Genomic DNA, 19,661 nt, shown 5'->3' with positions numbered 1-19,661 from the left:
CTACCATGATTTGTATTCAGGACACATAAGTACAGCTTGATGGAGATGCGTGATGAGAACAGAAGAGCCATCACACTGAATTTTATAGCAACTACCATGATTTCCTCAGACTTATGTTTGGCTGATGACCACACTGGTACTTCATTTAAATAGATCCTTGATAAGATCCTCTAACTACTGCAAACTGAGTTAAATGCAGTTCAGCTACAGGATAGATAGGCAAAATAGGTAAACATAATTCCATATCCCTGAGAGAGAAACAGTTAGACAAAACAAACCTATTCACCTATGAATACGGAAGTCTTAACAACTAGTACGGCTTCAAATTATTCTGAAGGGCTAGTATGAGATTCAGTATAGTAAAGTAAGGCACAATGTAATAGTCAAGAACACAGACTGTGTAACCAGATTCACTGGGCACAAATCTCAGCTCTCTGTCAGCTATATCACCATAGACAAGTTACTGAACCTCCCTGAGACTTAGTTTCCTCATCTGTGAATTGGGGATAATAATACCTCACAGGGCTGGCATAAGGATTACATGAGAAACATAAGAGTACTATGGATGTATCAGTAATTGTTTGTTGCTGTTATGACCCACAGTACTAAAAACTACTCCAGTGACATCTCATGAGGAAACTGAGACACGATTAATTCAGCTCAATCATTTTTGCTAAAACTACAGAAAATCTTTATTTGTGCTTCAGAATCAGTAGGCATGTGAAATTATTAATTGTGTGGCATTTTCTTACCTGTGTTGAAAATGCTTGTATGTTGATCAGCTGTGGCTCAGAGAAGAACTGCTGGTCACTAATTTTCAGGTAAAAGTAACCTTTCCTGAAAGAAGTCCCCAAGAAAGGAATGAGAAAGTACAATCATTAAATTGGTCTTTAGAAAGACAAGGATTAAAAATCTTTTCAGATTATATGCATATAAGAGTTTGGATCAAACCACTACAGTAATATACAGTAAACAGAAATGACCACATAAAGATTAACATAGCAAGAATTTGGATCAAACCACTACAGTAATATACAGTAAACAGAAATGACCACATAAAGATTAACATAGCAAGATGCAGGTAAAACTACTGTATATTCTTCGATCTCATTATAACAATGTTTCTATTTTTTTTGTTTTCTATTTTTCTAAATAGAATATATAAAATGTTGAAAAATCAGTTGTCAGGCCAAGACAGGTTAGTAATATATTGAAGGCTAATGGTTAAGTTGGAGAATGGAAAGGAATCTTTCACTGTCTCTGACTAGTTCTCTTCCCTGTGAATCCTCTCCCCAACCCCTGGCCAGTTCATGTGAGTGGACCCCAATAACACCATTAACAATGTTTGCAATGTTTGTGTTACATGACTCTATGGCCCAGTCCTCCCTCCAGTCATACACATACACATTCAATGTGGACTGGACTACAGAAGGATGACTGATTATTCCCTGGAAATTTGGAACTGGCCTGACAGTGCCATTTGACTTTGGGGGAACCACAGTCTATCACGCTGATGGGAATGTGGAGCAAGCCCGTCTGTAGGAGGGAGGTGAATGTGGCCTTCGAGCAAAGAGACAGAGATGAGAGGAAGAACTGAGTCCTGCTTCCCATTTCTGGTTCTAACTCCTGGGCTTGCCCTGGAAGCCCAGTTGCCCTTGATGTGTTTGAGATCTGAGCCATACCTGCAGTGTTATAACAAGCCTTACAATTTTGCTTAATCTAGTTCAAGCTGACTTCCATTACTTGCGACCGAAGAGTCCTAATTAATAGAACAAAATAAGACTCACTCTTTGCTGTGGTTTTTACTTCCTGTTTCAGCAGCTTCAGAGACTACTAGGTGGGAAGGTAGGAGCTGCCCACCTTCAAAGCCACAGCAAGCTCAGAACTCACTTCAGGCGTGTAAAGATGTGTGATTAATACATTATGGAAGGTTTAGAATTCTGGTCTATACTATAGGGACCATTGTTTGGAAGGTTCTTTAAAAGGCATTCATGGAACTAACTACTGAGACATAAAGAATGTGGATGGATCTCAAATGCATTATGGCAAAAGCCAGAAACAAAAGATTATATACCGTACGCGTCCATTCACATGACATTTCAGAAACGGCAAAACAATAAGAGTGAAAAACAGATCGGTATTTGCCAGGGACGGGGAGCCGGGAAGGGAGTGTCTGTAAAAATGAGATGGGGGGAGTGATGAAACTGTTTCACATCTCGCTTCTGGTCTCAAGACTGCAAGACTATATATATTTGTTAACACACATAGAGCAGTAAAATGGGGAATTATATTGGGTGCCAATTATACCTCAATAAATCTGATTCTATTTTTAAAAGAAAGAATGCTTGTCTTCCCTCTCATTCCATCATCCCTTTCATTTTCTGTCTCATTTAAATCCTGTCCCTCTCCACTCCCACCTCCAGACTTCAAGAGAATGCAGGTGATGGAAGAAGCAGAATGCAGAAAGAAAGGGTGGTTACTCCCAACCTACTGCGGAAAAACGATCTTGGCGGCACTGAGGTTCCAATAACTGTGTTCAGCCTCTCAGCCACGCCAGCTTATCAGGGCCACTAGGACTGTATTTCCGAGTCATCTTGCACTCCACAGGGGCATTCCAACCCAAAGAAAGCCAATCCTAAAGAATCACAGCGGGCATTTTCATGGGGACAAACGACCACAAGCCAACATGGCAGGTTGCCCCTTTTGTTTTTGTATCATTTAGAGACTTATATAATTTCCCTTTTCCATGAGTCTCTACCAACCTTGTTTTATTATTCCTCTCATTCTTTCTTTTTAAAAAAATTTTAGATAAAAAAGAAGATCCAATGTTAAAATGGGTACTAAGAAATAAAAAGAGTACTGAAAGAAATCCCTGAAAAATAGTTGCCACTCTTGGTCCCGTTTAGGGGTGCAAAGCTCACTCTGGAAAGAAACTGGTGGTGAGAGATTAAAGAGGTTAAACAGACAAGAGGCTTAACTTTGGTTTTCTCTGGAGCTTTTATGTACTTTACACACTTTTCACAAGTGATTCCGAGACATATGACTACAGGTACGGAGCTGTGTATATATGTGTCTGTGTGTGTGTGTGATGCAAACACCTAAGAACTATACTTGAAAGAAAATGAATGAAGAAGATAGAGCACAAATTTGAAGAGTGATTCTATGGCATCAGACACCAGAGTTTTAAGCTCCATCTCTGGAGCAATATTTTCCTATGCAATGATCTTTTGCCCCAGGAGGATGGAAGCATGCCCTTTATTCCTAGTACTATTAAGGAGGCAGAAATCATAGTGGCTGAAGGCATGGGGTGTGGAATCAGAGAGCCTTGGGTTGGAGTCTCACCTCTGCACTCATAGGCTGGGAGGCTTGAGCAAGATTACTTACACGCTCAAGGCCTCAGTTTCCCTATCTATAGCCTAGGATCATAAATATACATAATTCAAATAAAGGGCACAACGGCTGGGTCCCGGTTAGCACTCAGTAAATATTAGTTGTTCCTATTCCTGTAAGATGGGTCTTTTGAGGTTACTGGCATCACTGGCTCTGAACTGCAATAGGGAACTTGTGATCTACTTTTCTCCCCACTTATCTCCTAGCCCAGACCTTAAACATTTTTAAAAAAATCTCAAATTTAGTGGTGACAGTAGAAGATATTCACCGCATCCTTTATCGCTGTTCCATGGGTTTCAACTCCCTGTTTACACATGTAGTCCACTCTGAATGATCTGCACTAATGAAGCAGTGCAGGGTGAAGGCTAATCTTTGGGGTGCATTCCCTGATTTCTGTTTAGTAGATTTACTCTGCTAATTATATGGCTCTATTTGCTTGGGTTAGCATTAACATTCAACTGCATTCCTGAAGCATATGTCAGCTGGGGTGGGGAAGACAGCCAGAAGTGTGCTAGGCATCAGAAGAAAACTGGATCAGGCTTAAAAATGAACCACATTCAGTCCCATAAAGTGGATAATAACAAGTTAACCGTGACTTTTAGTTTCCTTCCAACTCTGAAATTCTAGGAACCATACAATACCTTGAAAAGTACGTACTCCATCCTCTAGCCACTCCCTCCTCCCGGTATAGTACCCTAATGCTGAAGAAGCAGCTGCAGCATCTGGGTATATAAGCGATTTTGTTTATCCTGGGCCAAAAAAACTGGGTAATTGTACTAGGAACTTTCCCATCACATCAGAGAATTACCCATAATTATGCGATACAATAAAAATGCCTCTAACAGAAGCACTCTCTCTGAACAATTACAGTGATATGATGACAGGCAGCTGAAAGCATTGGCCTTTGTAGAGTATCGATCTTCCCCAGAAGAAAAGGGAGAGCTATTGAGAAGGGGGTGTGGTGTGCAGAGCACTGATGGAAAGGTGGCAGGAGGAAAACAACAGAATGCTGGGTCACCTGGGCTTTTCTTTGCTGTGCACAAAACGCACTCTTTTCTCCTTCACATCTTTCCAGCTAAAGTGGCCAGCCTTGTCGAGCTGAACCTCTTTTCCATTCCTTGAGAGCACGAGGTGACCATTGGTGGGAGTGCTCACCACATGGAACAGGAGGTCTTCGATCCTGCCATCCTGGTCTTGAACATTCAGGAGGAGAAAATCCAGTGGCTTCATTGAACCAATTGCAAGGGTGAGGGAACCATTCACATGAAGACTAGGGGTGTGTATTTCGCCTGGAAAACATATGAATCCAAAGTTCAGGCTTGGTACAGTCACTAATTAGGTTTTATTATTCTTAGTATTTAAAGAAATAGACTTGTAATGTTCATTCAGAGCTACAAAGATGAAACTCTAGGCTATCGTATTCCATAAGACTCCTTCTAATCCAGTGGTTCTCATCCCGGATGCACATGAGAATAACATTGGGTCTCAATATTAAATAATAAAACTCCTAGAAGAAAATATAGGAGAAAATCTTGGTGATCTTACATTAGGCAATGCTTTCTTAGATATGACACAAAGAGCACAAGTGACAAAAATAAAAATCAGATGTATTGGACATCATTAATATTAAAAGCTTTTGTGCTTTTAATTAACAAAGGACACCAGCAAGAAAGTGAAAAGACAATCCACAGAATAGGAGAAAATATTTCCAAATTACATATCTGAAAAGGGACTTGTATATCCCTTCTATATCCAGAATATATAAAGAATTCTCACAACTCAATAAATGACAAATAACCTAATTTAAAAATAGGCAAAGAATCTGAATGGGCATTTCTCCAAAGAAGATACACAAAAGGCCAATAAGCACATGAAAAGGTGCTCAACATCATCTGTCATCAGGGAAATTTGTATCAAAATCACAAGATGATATCACTTCATACCTACTAGGAAGGACAATAAAAAGTATTCCTGAGGGTGTGGAGAAACTAGAAATCTCATATATTGCTGGTGGGAATGTAAAATGGTACAGCTGCTTGGGAAGACAGTCTGGCCGTTCCTCAAGCAATTAAACATACAGCTACCATATGATCCAGCAATTCCGCTCCTAGGCATATACCAAAGAGTATTGAAAGCATATGTCCGTACAAAAACTGGTACACGAATGTTCACAGCAGCGTTATTCATAATAGCCCAAAGTGGAAATAATCAAAACAATCAAACATCAATTGATGAATGAATAAACAAAATGTGGTATATGCATATGTTGCAGTTATTATTCAACCATAAAAAGACATATTGATATACGTTCTAACATGGAGGAACCTTGAAAATATCATGCCAAGTGAAAGAAGCCAGATGTAAAAGGCCACATATTGTAAGATTCCATTTACATGAAATATCTAGAGTAGACCAATCTATACAGACAGAAAGTAGATCAGTGGTTGCCAAGGGCTAAGGCAACAGGGCAGTGGAGAGAGACTACTAATGGTTATTGGATTTCTTTTTAGGGTGATGAAAATGACCTGGAATTAGACAGTGATGATGGTTTCGTAACACTGTGGATATGCTAAAGACTCATTGTGTACTTTCAAGGGTGAATTCTACGGTATGTGAATTATATCTCAGTAATAATAACAATAAAGAATCACACAGGGATCTTTTAAAACAATCCTGATACTTAGGCTCCACCACCAGAGATTCTGACTTAGATGTTCTGGGGTGGGACCTTAGTGATTTTACAAGCTCCCCAGGTAATCCTAATAGGCTGCCACATTTGAGAACCACAGTCCTATCCTAATACATCTGTCCTATCCGACCATCAGACCCACCAAGGGCAAGAAAAGGGTCAAGTGTCTGATACCATTTGTAAGGACAGCACCAGTTAATCTACCATGAAGTAGGATTATCAGTGGCTTACTCAGAATTCATGTGAAATATATATGTTGTTTTAAAAATTTACGATCTCTGTCCATAGGAAACAACTGATGGATGAATTAGGATTTCCGACCTTGATATGGAATTCATCCTGTCTCCCGCAAGTCGTTTTGCCTGGACTTTAACCGGTAGCACTTCTTCCTTTTACAAGTAGGTCAGACAGGGCAGTTTAGGAATGTCAAGCTTCAGGGGGACTACTTCTAACGTAAAATTACTCCAATGAAAGTTGAATTCATTTTCACAAGTTGACTTGTATTACATCCCAAGTGGGGTAAGCTGACTCTCAAGTATTGTACTTGGGGTTTCCAGAAGGATCCTAATGAAATAAGCCAAAGATATTTTCTTCCATGGGAAGTCTTAATATCATTAGAGGTCAGAGATATAGACATGAAAAATATGATTGACTGCAGGTGATAAAACATGATGCATGTTATTGATGAAGGACACTCAGAAGCCAAGAGATGCTCAGCTGTAATGTAACTCCCAATCCTCGTCCACCTGTAAAAGTTTTGGGGTTCAAAATTAAGCCTGAATTTAAATTTGTTTCTCTTTGTTGTTTAAGGTAAAGTGCCCACGGATGTGTTGGACAAGACTAGCTCCATTCCTTAACGTGTTACCTAATTCTTAGTGGCAAACAGAGCGGCTTGAAATCCATCCACTTCCAACATGTGAACCTAATGGGGCAAGCTCCTCACACTATTCATTAATTACTTATCATTTATCTCCAGTGTGTGCACAAAGAATGCATCATTGCACCCTGGCATAATAGCTCTACATGTGTATATAAATATAATAAATTTTATCTGTAAGTATAATTTTCTATAACGTGGCTGTAGTTCAGGAACACAGCTAAGTTTTATGCCAAATTTCTGATCTGATAGCTCTGATTTTTAAAGCACAGATTGCTTCTTTTTCCCTTCCAAAGATCTTAGAAGTTGAATTTTCCCAATTTTCCATGTTCTATAAACAGTCCCTTATTCCATAGCAGCACCAGGGGTTTTCCGAGAATGGAAAGCCTGCATTTTGTACCACACGAGCCAACTGTATCTGCAAACTCAGCCTCCACGTGGAGAAATTACAGGTGACTTCACCAGAGCATCGGAGGGGAAGCACTTACCAGCACATGTTTCATTAGAGGAGTGGGCAGGGAAGCCGGGAACACACTTGGCAACACAAAGGCCACTCTTCAGAAGGAACCCATGGTCACAGAGGTGACACCGGTCTCTGTGGCTGCACTGCAAGCACCCCCGGGGGCAGGCTATCGAAGAGAGGACACACTGAATGAGGCAGGACAAAGGCACAGGCCCCCAGAGGGGGCCACCAGTGATAAAGAAATGAAGAGTGGGAGCACAGCAACATATGACCCCCAGCTGCAGCAAAAGAGAATTCCCACAGTTCCCTGCAGAATTTCACAGAAATGAAATTTCCTACCCTGCAAAGGAAAGTGAACAGGAAGGAGCACCTTTGCTTTCCACACTATGACCTGAACATGTTGCACATAAATGGATTGTTTAAAAAGTTAACAATACTGACTTGTAAGGGAGGCAGCTCGTAGGGATTAAGAGCATAAGCCCTGTCGGGTACTGTTCCTCTTCTACCACTTAATGGCTGCTGAATTTGGGCAAGTTGTTTAACAGTCTGTGGTGCAATTTTCTCATCTTAAAAATGGGGATAGTAATGGCACCTAATGCAATGACTGTTGGTTGGATTACATGGGCTATATATAACGCGCAGTGACTAGAACAGTATTGGGCACACGAAAGGACTCAAATGTACTACTATCACTGCTATTCTTATTTTTATTCTTATTCTTATTCTTTTTTTTTTTTTTTTTTGCGGTACACGGGCCTCTCACTGCTGTGGCCTCTCCCGCTGCAGAGCACAGGCTCCGGACACGCAGGCTCAGTGGCCATGGCTCACGGGCCCAGCCGCTCCGCGGCATGTGGGATCTTCCCGGACCGGGGCACGAACCCGTGTCCCCTGCATCGGCAGACGGACTCTCAACCACTGCGCCACCAGGGAAGCCCTATTATTATTATTTTAAATGCATGTGGAGAGCAAGCTATTTAAAAGACCATAGATTATTTCTTTGAATCAAGTTAATAAGCTTCTATAAATCAAGTGTTTACCGCCTAATTATTCTGCTTCCTCAGTTGAGATGCTGTTATAGAGAGGTGGCACAGGCTAGTTGAAAGGGCCCTGAATTAGAATCAGAAAATTTGAGTTTAATATCTGACTTTATGTTACCCTGGTTAATACTCTTAAGGCTCTTCCTTTTTTTTCATTTGTAAAACAGGATTCATAGCGTCTGCCATATTTTACTAAGTCATTGTGAATGTTACATGAGATAACGCAGATGAAGGAAATTTGGGGAAATATAAAATGCCATGCCTAGGTAATGGCATTATTATTAAATATCAGGTATTCTTTAAAGTGGGGCACACCTTACCAAGTTTTGCTGGAAATGATGAGAACAAACTGAGGAAGCTCTTGTGAATAACTCAATGGACAAGGAGATTAAGACTTTGGGTTTAACTTTAGTTTAATAACAAAAGTTCAATGTGTCTCACTAAATTGTCCCCAGAAATCCTACTCCTCAAGGATATTATGGCAACATCAGGGTCACTGGTAATTTAGTCTACGCACTGAAAACCCTGGGCCCATGCCAATAGGGCTGACCCACTCTTAATGGACACCACACCTCAGTTCAATATAAGCTTGACGTTCCATGAAATATTGGCTTTGTTTCCATACAGAGCTTTAGGGACAATATTGATTTGTGCCAGAGAATTATTGGCCTGCACTTCCGTATTCTGTTTGGCTAGCCATTGACAAATGTGCACGAGAAGCCATCAATTACTTAGGCCAAACTCCCTGGGTTTTCATTCTGCTCCTAATTCAGATTCTCCTTGGTAACCTGAGAATCAGCACACCTGACTTCCTTGCTGCCCTCACTTCTTTCCAGAGAACACAGCACAGTCTCCAAGTTACCTGTGCATCTGCGGTTTGAATGATCTGCAAAGTTCCCCTTCCCACATTCCTGGACACACTGGGCTTCCAAGAGGAGAAATGGCCCTTCACAGCGGGTGCACTCACGGGGGCCTTGGCACTGGAGACAGTAGCTGTCACAACCTGGAAGACACAAGTCAAGTCGACAGGAATGTGCATGGCTTTCCAAGGGGCTCCTCCGTCACTCCTCGTGATGAGGCAGTACAACCCGGTGTCCTGAGCAAAGCAGCAGACTGGGAGTCAAGGAGCCAGGCTTCCAATCGTGACTGCCGCACTTACCAGCTGGGTGACTTGGCACTAGTCACTCCACGTCTCTGAGCCTCAGCGTTCTCTTCTATAAAATGCAGAGAACACACTGCCCCACCCAGGTCCTTGGATAAAGGTCAAATTACATAATGAAAAATACTATGCAAACTATAAATTGACAGATATCAGCCATTATCGTTATTAGTAACTAGTCCTTGACTCCCTGCACTGCTTCACTGAAGTGTCAATCTTTCCTGACTAACCTGGTCGGTCCTCAGGGTATCACCCAAGGATGCTCCCGGGAATGCTGCCTGTGCACTTTGGGTGGGCATTCCAGGGTGTGAAGATTTTGTGGCATTTAAGTGAGGCTGAAGGGGGTACTGAGGCAGAGAAAGATGACGGTTAGACATACGGTATTGGGAGGGTCGTGGGAGGGCAGATGGTGGGATAAGACATTCTTTCCATGTGCTCAAATGACGAGAGCATGCAGACCTCTCAGTCTGGAGCACAGGACTGTTCAAGTTTTAAAGAAATCCGAAACTAATGGTCAAACCATATCTGTTTGTGTGGCCATATACCTCCAAGATTCCCACGTGGATTTCAAATTTAGCAAATGTTGTACTGGGGCATGGGAGAAGGAAAGAGCGGACATTTGCATTAGAACAAAGAAAAACTCGTAGGAAAGAAACAAGAAATTGGATAAAAAGCCAGAGAGGAAACTGGTCACAGGCTCCTTCTCATGAGGAACAGTAAAATACAGAGGGGGCAGAAGCTTGGATGAGCACAGAGGAAGGGCTCCAGACACTTACTCTTGCAGAGGCCTAGGTCCCGGTAAAATGATGGTGAGCAGTGCTCCACACAGGCCCCGTCCTGGAGAACATAGCCATCCATGCACTGCAGGCAGTCTGTCCTCAGAGGCCCGTGACACGCATTGCAACTCCAGTCACACTCTAGAAAGAAAGTTCCTTCGATCAGCTTCCTTTCTGTCCAGCCTCAGCCTCAGAGACTAATTTATGAGGACACTGGCTGCAGCTGCATGGGGTGAGTGAGGACAACAGAAGAGATGGATAAGTGAGCTCTAACGAGGCTCTGCTTGTAGTAGCCTGAACGCCTCTCTGAGGTTGAGCGTTTCCTAATTACGTTAGACATGGTGCGTACAAGGATCGCTCCTTCATGCAAAGCCTGCTCCAGGCCTATTTGCTCCCACAAACCTCATCTGACCTCCTCCAAATGCCAATAGGTAAAGGATGTCAGAGACTCAATGAAGAATGCATCTGCTCTCTCCACTGACACCGGCCACGTGACTCTCTTCCTCTCAAAAATCAGGCGTTGATCGGCACAACAGAAAGAACCAATGACATTAGACTTACAAGGGGTGTAAACGAACTGTCCAGAAATAAAGGAGTTCCTGAAATAACAGATCTCATTTAGAGCAGAGCTGACTCCTTCACATGTTCATTCACTGAACAAGCACTGATGGGATGTATGGCCCTGAACCTCGTGTGGTGGGTGTAGACCCTGCCCTCAGGAAGTTTATGTTCTAGGGGCTCCCAGGCTTAGATGCACACCCAAGTAATTCAGGGGGGTGGTTAGAAATACAGATCATCAGGTTCAACACCAGAACTACCGAGTCAGGCCCAGGAAGACAGGGTGCTGCGGCTACTGTTTTTGTCATCGTGATTATGCTAGTTGTTGTGGCTGTCGTTCTGATGGCCCAGGCAATTTGGACGGGCGATTTTGCAGTCATAAAATGCAGAGTTCTAGCTGGTAAGGTTAAGTTCTTCGTGCATGGAAGACGGGACAAAATAGCAGGATTAAGTACTTGGGTTTTTTTTGCGGTACGCGGGCCTCTCATTGTTGTGGCCTCTCCCGTTGCGGAGCACAGGCTCCGGATGCGCAGGCTCAGTGGCCATGGCTCACGGGCCCAGCCGCTCCACGGCATGTGGGATCTTCCCAGACCGGGGCACGAACCCGTGTCCCCTGCATCGGCAGGCAGACTCTCAACCACTGCACCATCAGGGAAACCCTAAGTACTCGTTTTTGAAGTCAGGTAAATCTGTATTCAAGTCGTGGCTTTGGCACTTTTTATCTGCATGTCTTGCACACTTTCCTTAAGCTTTTTGAGCCTCAGTTTCCTTATCTGTAAAACAGGGATAAGAATAGCACCTATTTCATAAGGCTACTGTGAAGATTAAATGGAATAATGAATTTAAGGAACTCAGCACAGTGCGTGGCACACAGCAGTTTAATAAATGTTTGCTGCTGAACTGGTTTCCTTGGAGAACGTATCTCCACTCGGCGCTGCCTCACCCCACCGTCCCTCTCCTCTAAGAAGCTGGGGAAACCTCTCATTAGTCACCTTTCTCTCTTCTTTGATGCAGTATTTCTAAGTCCCAAAGAAGCAGGTAAATGTGCACGACGGTACACGTGCTTCCAAGAAGATTTATAAAGTTAATCTCACTCATTTATTTGACTGAATCAGTCCTGAGGGAAAATGACTAAAACAGAGCCTTGAAAACTGCCAGCATAGTTATGAAATCATTTACAACAGGGAGGATTTGTGATAATCTTGTTTTTCACCACAGACTGACAACCACTGGTTAGAAGGGAAAAACTAGAAAAGGTTCTGTGGTCTTGAGCACAGCAGACCGCCTCAGTTAACAACCAAGTACAATTTCTCGGAATGGAATGTAAGTAATTTTGCAAAACCTTAAAGCACCCCAATTTTATTTGACAGATGTCTGACCTCCATCTCTGAGCCCTAGCTTCTCTGGCAGAATTGGAAAGGTCGGAGGGGTGGGTGGGTGGGTGGGGAATGTGGAACGGAGGAATGGAGAAGGGAAATGGAACAGAAGCAAGGGAAATCCATCCTTTAATTCTGTCTTTCCGCTTGCTGGGTCCTGCCATTTGAAGAGCATAAGCTCCAATAATGTTAAACACCGGAAAACAAGGTAAAAGGTAGTACTCGGTTTTTGACAATGCTTGCTTATAAACTCCTGGAGGACAGGGGCTGTGTCTTCACTCATTAAAGCATGTTAAGCAAGAGATGAACAAATCAGACACAACTCCGGTCCTCATTAAGCTTAGAGTCCGGCAGTCTAGAGTTGTAAATGCAAATGCCTACAGGGCCCAGGAAGGCGATGGAAATCTTTGAAATAGGGCTGGTGTGATAGGACAGGGAGTGGTGGGCACTGTGGTACCCTTAGGAGATCATGTTCAACCCAACAGAGACGACAGCTACTCATCAATCTACTGCTGCACTGTGGGAATGCAAACCCAGTACTGCCAAACCTTCTGACTTTTTCAAAAGAGACTGAACATCTCAATTTTTGTATGTGAAGTCTTCTGATGTTTAAAAGGCAAAGAATTAAAAATTTTAAAACGCTGTTAAATTCAGTGGATCAAAAAAAAAACCAAAAAACAAAACCACAGACCCCTGTCTTGGATTAAATACAACCTGAGGGTTTCCAGTTTGCCATCTCTGGTCTAGTTACTAAGACCTGGCATAATGTCTAGCACATGGTAGATAGAGAAAAAGATTTGCTTAATACATACATACATAATGACTTTTCATCAGAGAAAGTCTAAACATCTGATGACAGTATTTTCCCAATGTGGGAGCAGACTTCTCTAGTAAAGGGGCATCGACAAGTAGAAGACTCGTGCAGTTCTGGAAAAGCTTTACCTTTGCATGTCTTGGTGGAGAAGTCAAGATAGTACTGTGGGGCACAGCTCTCATGCTGACAGTCTCCAAAGAGCAGAACCTTGTTTGGATCTCGGCAGGAGGTACAGCTGGCCTGTGAATCACAGCTTCCACAATGTGGGTCGCATGCTGAGCAGACAGGAAAAGAAAATGACCAGATGATTACCATTGCAAATACCGAAGCACTGATCAAACCTAGACAGATGCTGCAAAGCAACAGAGCCTCCCTCCAACCTATTTTTTAATCACGGCTCAGAACCCTACCCTGCGATCAACAGAAACAGAAAATGTTAATCTTGTTTTCCGAAATCAAAGAGGGTAATTTTATTTTCCAGAGAAGATAAATTATAAACCCGAGAACAGAAACCCCACACCCAAACTGCCCTGTGACTCAGCAACAGGATTAATTCATACTTATTTCAAGATCTCTGGAATAATAGTCCAGAGTGTCCTTGGACCCTTGCTTCTTAAGGAATCAGGGCCCCTACAGTTTATGATGTAGATTCAGATTTTTGTCTGATACCAAGATTAAAATTAGGCAGCAATTTATTTCGGAGCTCAGGAAATCCCGTATTTTAAGATACGAAGGACTTTAAGGTGACCTGGCTTACTGACTTACTCAGTTGTAATTCTTAGCAGTCACTTAATTTAGGCATTCAGGGATGATCTCCAAATCCGGTCATGCTTCCATCTCTGCCTGATTCAACAACTAGCATTTCTCCATTGACTCAGTTGTTCATGCTAGAAACCTTAGAGTCTCTCCTGGCACCTCCCTTTCTCTCACTCCTAATTCAATTACTTACTGGATCTTATTTGTTTGAACTCTCCTATATAATTCTCAGAACCTTTTGCTTTTCTCCATATCCACAGATGCCAATAATGTCCAAGCCATCATCATCTCCTCCTAGACCACTATCATAGCCTCCTAATTGGTTTGAGTCCCTTGCATTCTATTTTCCATATATCTGTAAGAGTGATTTTTTAATTCATACTTCTCAGGTGTCAGAGGACACTTTCATCTATGAGCTCATATCTTTCTTCAGGCCTGGAAAAATTCCAGCCATCATTTCTGTAAATATTGCTTCCATCATTCCCTCCATTCTTTCTACCTAGAAATCATAATACACGTATTTGAATCCTCTCAATATAATCTCCAAGTCTCTTGTCTTTAACTCTTACTCATTCTTCAGCCTCTTCTTCAAAAGGACTTCCCTGACTCTCCAGTCTAGAACAGGTCTCCCAGGTACTGTTCTTGTACCTTTCATTCATGCCATACATAAAAATGTTCAATTTCAGCGATTGTTTACCACCTGTATCCTTTACAGCTGTAAGCTTCATGAAAGCCAAGATGAGGTTTCTGTTGTTCCTTGCAATAGTCCCCAGCACCTAGCTGGTTATCTGTAATTTTGTTGGTGTTCAATAAATACTTGCAACATAAGTGAAAGAAGCCAGATTTTGTAATTATATATACTCAAGCACTAGCATCTCTGCCTCCCTCTAAAATTTTCTCTCAGCATGTGTCAGAGGAAAAGTCTAGAGAGTGATCATGTGAGTTTTAGTGCTAAAGGATATCAAAGTGTGTGGCACAGTGCAGAAAAATGACCTCCCTCTAAAATAAAAAGAAATTCCTTTTGTTTCACCTACAAGAAAAGCCATTGGTATAAAATATTTGTTAGAATATGTAGACTTGTAATTAAAGGTCCTAGGAAAATTCTAGACTAGATTTTCAAACAGTTTGAAAATATTAGAAAAAATATTTTTATTGGAAACTTATATAAGACTAAACTTTTATCCTTTTGGGAGGTAGGATTTCTACACATGTTGTATCTTAATTTTGCCAAAGGGTTTGACAAAAACCCTAAATATAAACTTGTGAATACAAAAATGAAGTGGGGTCTACCAGCTGTAAGTGGATTTGAAGATGGTTGAAATACATACTCAGAAAGTTGCCAGTAAATCTTTGTAATTGGAAATGAATGTCTTTAGTAGAGTATTATGATGAAGTCTTAATTTCTTAGTTGGCCAATATTTTTATTAATTACTTTAATGAAAACAAAGAAATTATGCTAATGATATTTAAATATGACACATACACTTACATAGGATACACGCAGAGTTAAGTTTCACCAGCTGAAAGAAAAACTTAAACTTATTTTGGCCCATTGTATCAATAAACTAATCAGACGAAATAAGCTAAACTGTAAGTAAAGTCTTGCATTTATGTTCTATAACCAATTGTACAAACAGAGGGGACAGAGGCCTGTTTAGAAAGCATTATTATAAAAAATGATCTAAGAATCTTAGTTGATTGAAAGCTTACTAAAAGGTGACATGGTTACTAAAGAAACTAACACAATCTTAAACTGAAGAGCCTTCATGTAACCTCAATGTCAGCTGGACGCCCTGCTGGACATGGAGCTGCAAAACAAGGCCCCTGTACTGACAGCTGAGAGTTTCTTGTAGTTTACTTCCTCAAGCTTCTGTCTGCCTCCGTGGTCTTGAATCCTTCCATGAAGTCTCATTCCCAAAGCATAACTCAGCTCCTTCACTGACTCCCAAAAGAAATGGGGTCCTGCCGAGCATTTGGAAATGTTAAAAGACTATATGGAGGATTTGGAGGGATGCAGTGGGGTCACACTAAGAAGCAGGGGGCTTCCATCATTTCTCTTCGAATGCTTCTTCCTCTTTAATCAAACCCCTCAGCCGTCTCCAAGGCAATCCCCAAGTGACCTTGTCTCACTCAAAGTAGTTCTGCACATAACCAAACCCCTTGGGTTCTAGCTTCCCCATTCAGAGGTGTGTGGGTGAGGAGCCTTTTCTCCCTCTTACAATATTCAGACCAGAGGGTATTAGTCTTACTGCAGTCACGCTGGTGTGACAACGTCTGGAATAGCAGGTGCAGCTCTCCGAGGTCAGTGACCCCATGGAAAGAGCTAAGAGGACAGTGAAGAAGGGGCCGAGGGGGCCAGAAAGCAGTGAGGGAAGCAGAGATGTATTGATACTTTAAATATCATTCATTGAGGAGGAGGGAACCTCACAGCCTATGACGCCCCGTCTCCCTCCCGACCTCTGAGACGGTCCCCCCTTTCTGCTCAATACTCCACTGACTCCAGTCCTGCTCAGAACAGAGAAGTCCAAGCTAATGTCAGACTTCGGAAGGGAATCGTGTGAATGAGGGAGGAGCCATTCTACACTGCTCCAGAAGGAGGCTCTAGGGCTGATGAGTAACAGCCCTCATCCCCACCGATGCACCTGGCTTCCTTCCTCATCTGTAGCAGCCTGTGAGGGGGTGAGAGAGAATCTCTGCCCTGGGTGCAAGGTTGGCTCAGGTGCGCTGGAGTCTTCCTCCTACTCTAGGGCACTACGGTTTCAAGTACTGAGAACCTCATTTATCATCTCTTCTTGAAAGTTGCTTCTCAACTTGTTATCCTGAAATTTTAGAGCTCAGTACGCAATTTCTAAAGGTTCCTGTAATCAGAATCTAGACAGCTCTGAAGCTCTTACTTTCTTCTATAATATGGTTACTAATGCCTCCCCTTAATGTTGATTATATTTCCTTAAAAGCCCTTTACTGCACAATTCCTAAAATTGTCAGGCCTATAATTGTCTATAATGATGAGCAGTAGAAAGGGACATTGTGAATTTTTTTTATGTATTAAAAACTCAAATAGCCCAACTTAGGGGCATACCTTACCTTACTCAGTCTTTGGATGAAGGAAACCTAAGCTTTAGCAAAGGACTAAAGTTAGAAGATGCTTAATTTAACTGAAATAGTCTATAAAATCTTATTTACATGGTAGCACAGCAAATGCATTTGTGCAGAGCAGAAGCTTCCCAGAAGAGAAATACTTCAATGCAACGTATTTTTGCCACCTATAAGCCATATAAGGGATTCTGTTTTTTTCTTTTGAACTTTTATTTCTGTGATTCCACTGCAGTGAAGAGCCTCAAATATCTAAGTCACTACTTCTACACCAACACTCTTTTGCTCTTGAATAGAATATGCAAGTGTTCCATTCGTGTCTCTTGTGTTACAGAATCTACAGATTCCGGCAGACAGTTGATATATACCAAGCAAAGTTTTTGTTACAAAAGTAAAAAAAAAAAAAAACCAAAAAACTCTTTTCATGGATCCAAAAGGGATTTTTATCTCTGGTATCTCAACAGATGATGCAAAATGGTGGGTTCCATATAACTTCATTTCAAATGCAAATCGTTGCAAGAATCTCCATAAACTAACAGTAATACCTATCTTTGTATCTATAAAACATAAATATCTTTTACTGCTCGATTTGCCTCTCATTTCACATGACGATGATGATAACAACAGTAGCTATACTGAGAGCTTATTCTCTGCTAGGGTCTGTGCTAAGTGCAATAACGTTAGAGGTAGGCACTATTATAATCTCCCTTTTATAGAAAAAGGAAACAGGCCTAGTGGTTAATTCACCTGCTCAAGGTCACAAAGCTAGTTAAGTGGCAGTTAGGATTTGAACTTTAGTTACCTTATTCTAGAGCCCACTCTCCTAACCATTACTCTATAATTCCTTCAACGTGGTACTTCCTAGGACAGAAAACTGAAATATCAGTACTGTATTTGTTAACTGTCATTTTCAAAATGAGAAAAGTATACCACAGTTTTTTGGCAACTGACGCTTTACTGATTGAAATAAAGTAAGCTGCCTCAGCCTATTTCAAAACTGTTCCTTCATCTGTGAATCACTTCCTAATTTTTTTTCCACCCAGATTTGCCCTTGCCCTAATTTATCCTAACTCTTTGTTTGTGCATGACTCAGGTAATTAATCGTATTTTAACTTATTTGAGAACTAAGATATCTATACAAGTAACTTTCATTCAAGACAAAATAAACTACTGTTTGGGCAGAAACTGAATCCTTTGTAGCATAAAAAGCCTTGCATACTGTCAGTATTTAACAAATACATGTCAAAAACAAATTAAACCCAGAGAAGTGCTGAGGTTCAGGCCTTTATACTAGAATGAGCTCCACTCTCTGCTTAGGATCTTGGAATTGGATCACTGAGAGAAACCATAGGAATAAACTAGACTAACAATTTTATGATTTTAATGAGATAACTAGAGAACAGAGAGGTTAAATGACTGACCCAAGAACACACAGCTCCTCTCTTGCAGAGGAGATCCCTAGTCCAGCACTTCCAATTAGGCCCATATCTGAGTTATAATCTGCTAATGGCATCCATATGTTTTGTAGATTCATTTTCTTTCTTTTCTAAAAATAAAGGCTACCAGGTGAAAATATGGAAGCAAAAAATCCCTGTTTCCTTCAATGACTCCAGAAGAGCAGGAAAGGAGAGAAAGTTCATTTTTTAAAACTTACGCTGACAATGGGCTTCCCTAGTGGCGCAGTGGTTGAGAGTCCGCCTGCCGATGCGGGGGACACGGCTTTGTGCCCCGGTCCGGGAAGATCCCACATGCCGCGGAGCGGCTGGGCCCGTGAGCCATGGCTGCTGAGCCTGCGCGTCCAGAGCCTGTGCTCCGCAACGGGAGAGGCCCCAGCAGTGAGAGGCCCACGTACAGCAAAAAAATAACCCAAAAAACAAAAAAACTTACGCTGACAAGTGTGGTTGTCATCGAGATAGTGCCCTGGGAAGCAGGCAGTGCTGCAGGTGCCAAGATGGGACAGAACGAGGTCGGTGTCACATGAGGAGCAGGAGAAGGGTCCTCTGCCCCGGCAGGTTCTGCAGGAGTAGTGACATTCTGCAGATGGAAGAGACATAAAGAGAACCTATGAAGCCAAATTCCCCCACAAAGCAGCATCCCAAGAGCTGTTAATAAAAGCCCCAGCCCAGAGAGCATTAGCTGGTCTGGTTTATTGCCCTACAGTGTGCTTCCTGCCTCTCTCTCTCTCTCACTCTCTCTCTCTCTCTCTCTCTCTCTCTCTCTCTCTCTCTCTCGGGAAGTTCCAGCCTTCTCAGCTATTGCCCAAGAGAAGCTCATGGGGCATGGCAGCTCCTGTGTCCAGCACTTACTCACTTTTACAAGCTCCTCTCTCTGCGAAGTATCCAGAAGGGCAATCGGGAACACAGCGATCTTCTAGCAGCAGGAACCGGGCATTCTGACACCTCAGGCAGACACTCCTGGTGTTGTAGAGGTCAGCTACGCAGTGCTGGCACAGAGGATGGCAGTCTGGAGAGCACATGGGAACACAGAAAAGGCACGGATGCTATGAACACAGCGTCTCATTTCTACACCAAAGGGTAAAAGGGACTGCAATGACCACTGTTGCAGCACAGATGGCTGGAGAGTAGCGCAAAGGCAGTATACATCAGTAAAGTAGAAGCTTGGGACCTGTACAGATTGCGTGTTTGAGGTTTTTAGCAAATGGCCAGGCCCAGC

The 19,661-nt window shown here is 42.2% G+C and overlaps 1 protein-coding gene across 12 annotated transcripts in view; it reads right to left on the bottom strand.

Annotated features, from left to right (window-relative positions):
• The window catches only part of FRAS1 (Fraser extracellular matrix complex subunit 1), a 451,240-nt gene that overhangs the window by 152,165 nt on the left and 279,414 nt on the right, over nucleotides 1-19,661 (bottom strand). For 11 of the 12 annotated variants that reach the window (XM_027087689.1, XM_027087692.1, XM_027087693.1 and 8 more), the window contains 8 exons: nucleotides 19,299-19,451; nucleotides 18,876-19,022; nucleotides 13,268-13,414; nucleotides 10,392-10,532; nucleotides 9,319-9,459; nucleotides 7,445-7,585; nucleotides 4,409-4,679; nucleotides 753-837 (listed from right to left, as the gene is read on the bottom strand). In XM_027087689.1, coding sequence (XP_026943490.1) covers nucleotides 753-837; nucleotides 4,409-4,679; nucleotides 7,445-7,585; nucleotides 9,319-9,459; nucleotides 10,392-10,532; nucleotides 13,268-13,414; nucleotides 18,876-19,022; nucleotides 19,299-19,451 — 1,226 coding nt within the window. The remainder of the gene's footprint in view (nucleotides 1-752; nucleotides 838-4,408; nucleotides 4,680-7,444; nucleotides 7,586-9,318; nucleotides 9,460-10,391; nucleotides 10,533-13,267; nucleotides 13,415-18,875; nucleotides 19,023-19,298; nucleotides 19,452-19,661) is intronic. The other variant, XM_027087691.1, reaches the window with a different exon arrangement.

Source organism: Aethalodelphis obliquidens, unplaced genomic scaffold, assembly GCF_003676395.1.
Source record: "Aethalodelphis obliquidens isolate GAN/ISIS:26980383/991018 unplaced genomic scaffold, ASM367639v1 scaffold59, whole genome shotgun sequence".
Classification (NCBI taxonomy): domain Eukaryota; kingdom Metazoa; phylum Chordata; class Mammalia; order Artiodactyla; family Delphinidae; genus Aethalodelphis; species Aethalodelphis obliquidens.
This window is presented reverse-complemented; position numbering and strand designations above follow the sequence as displayed.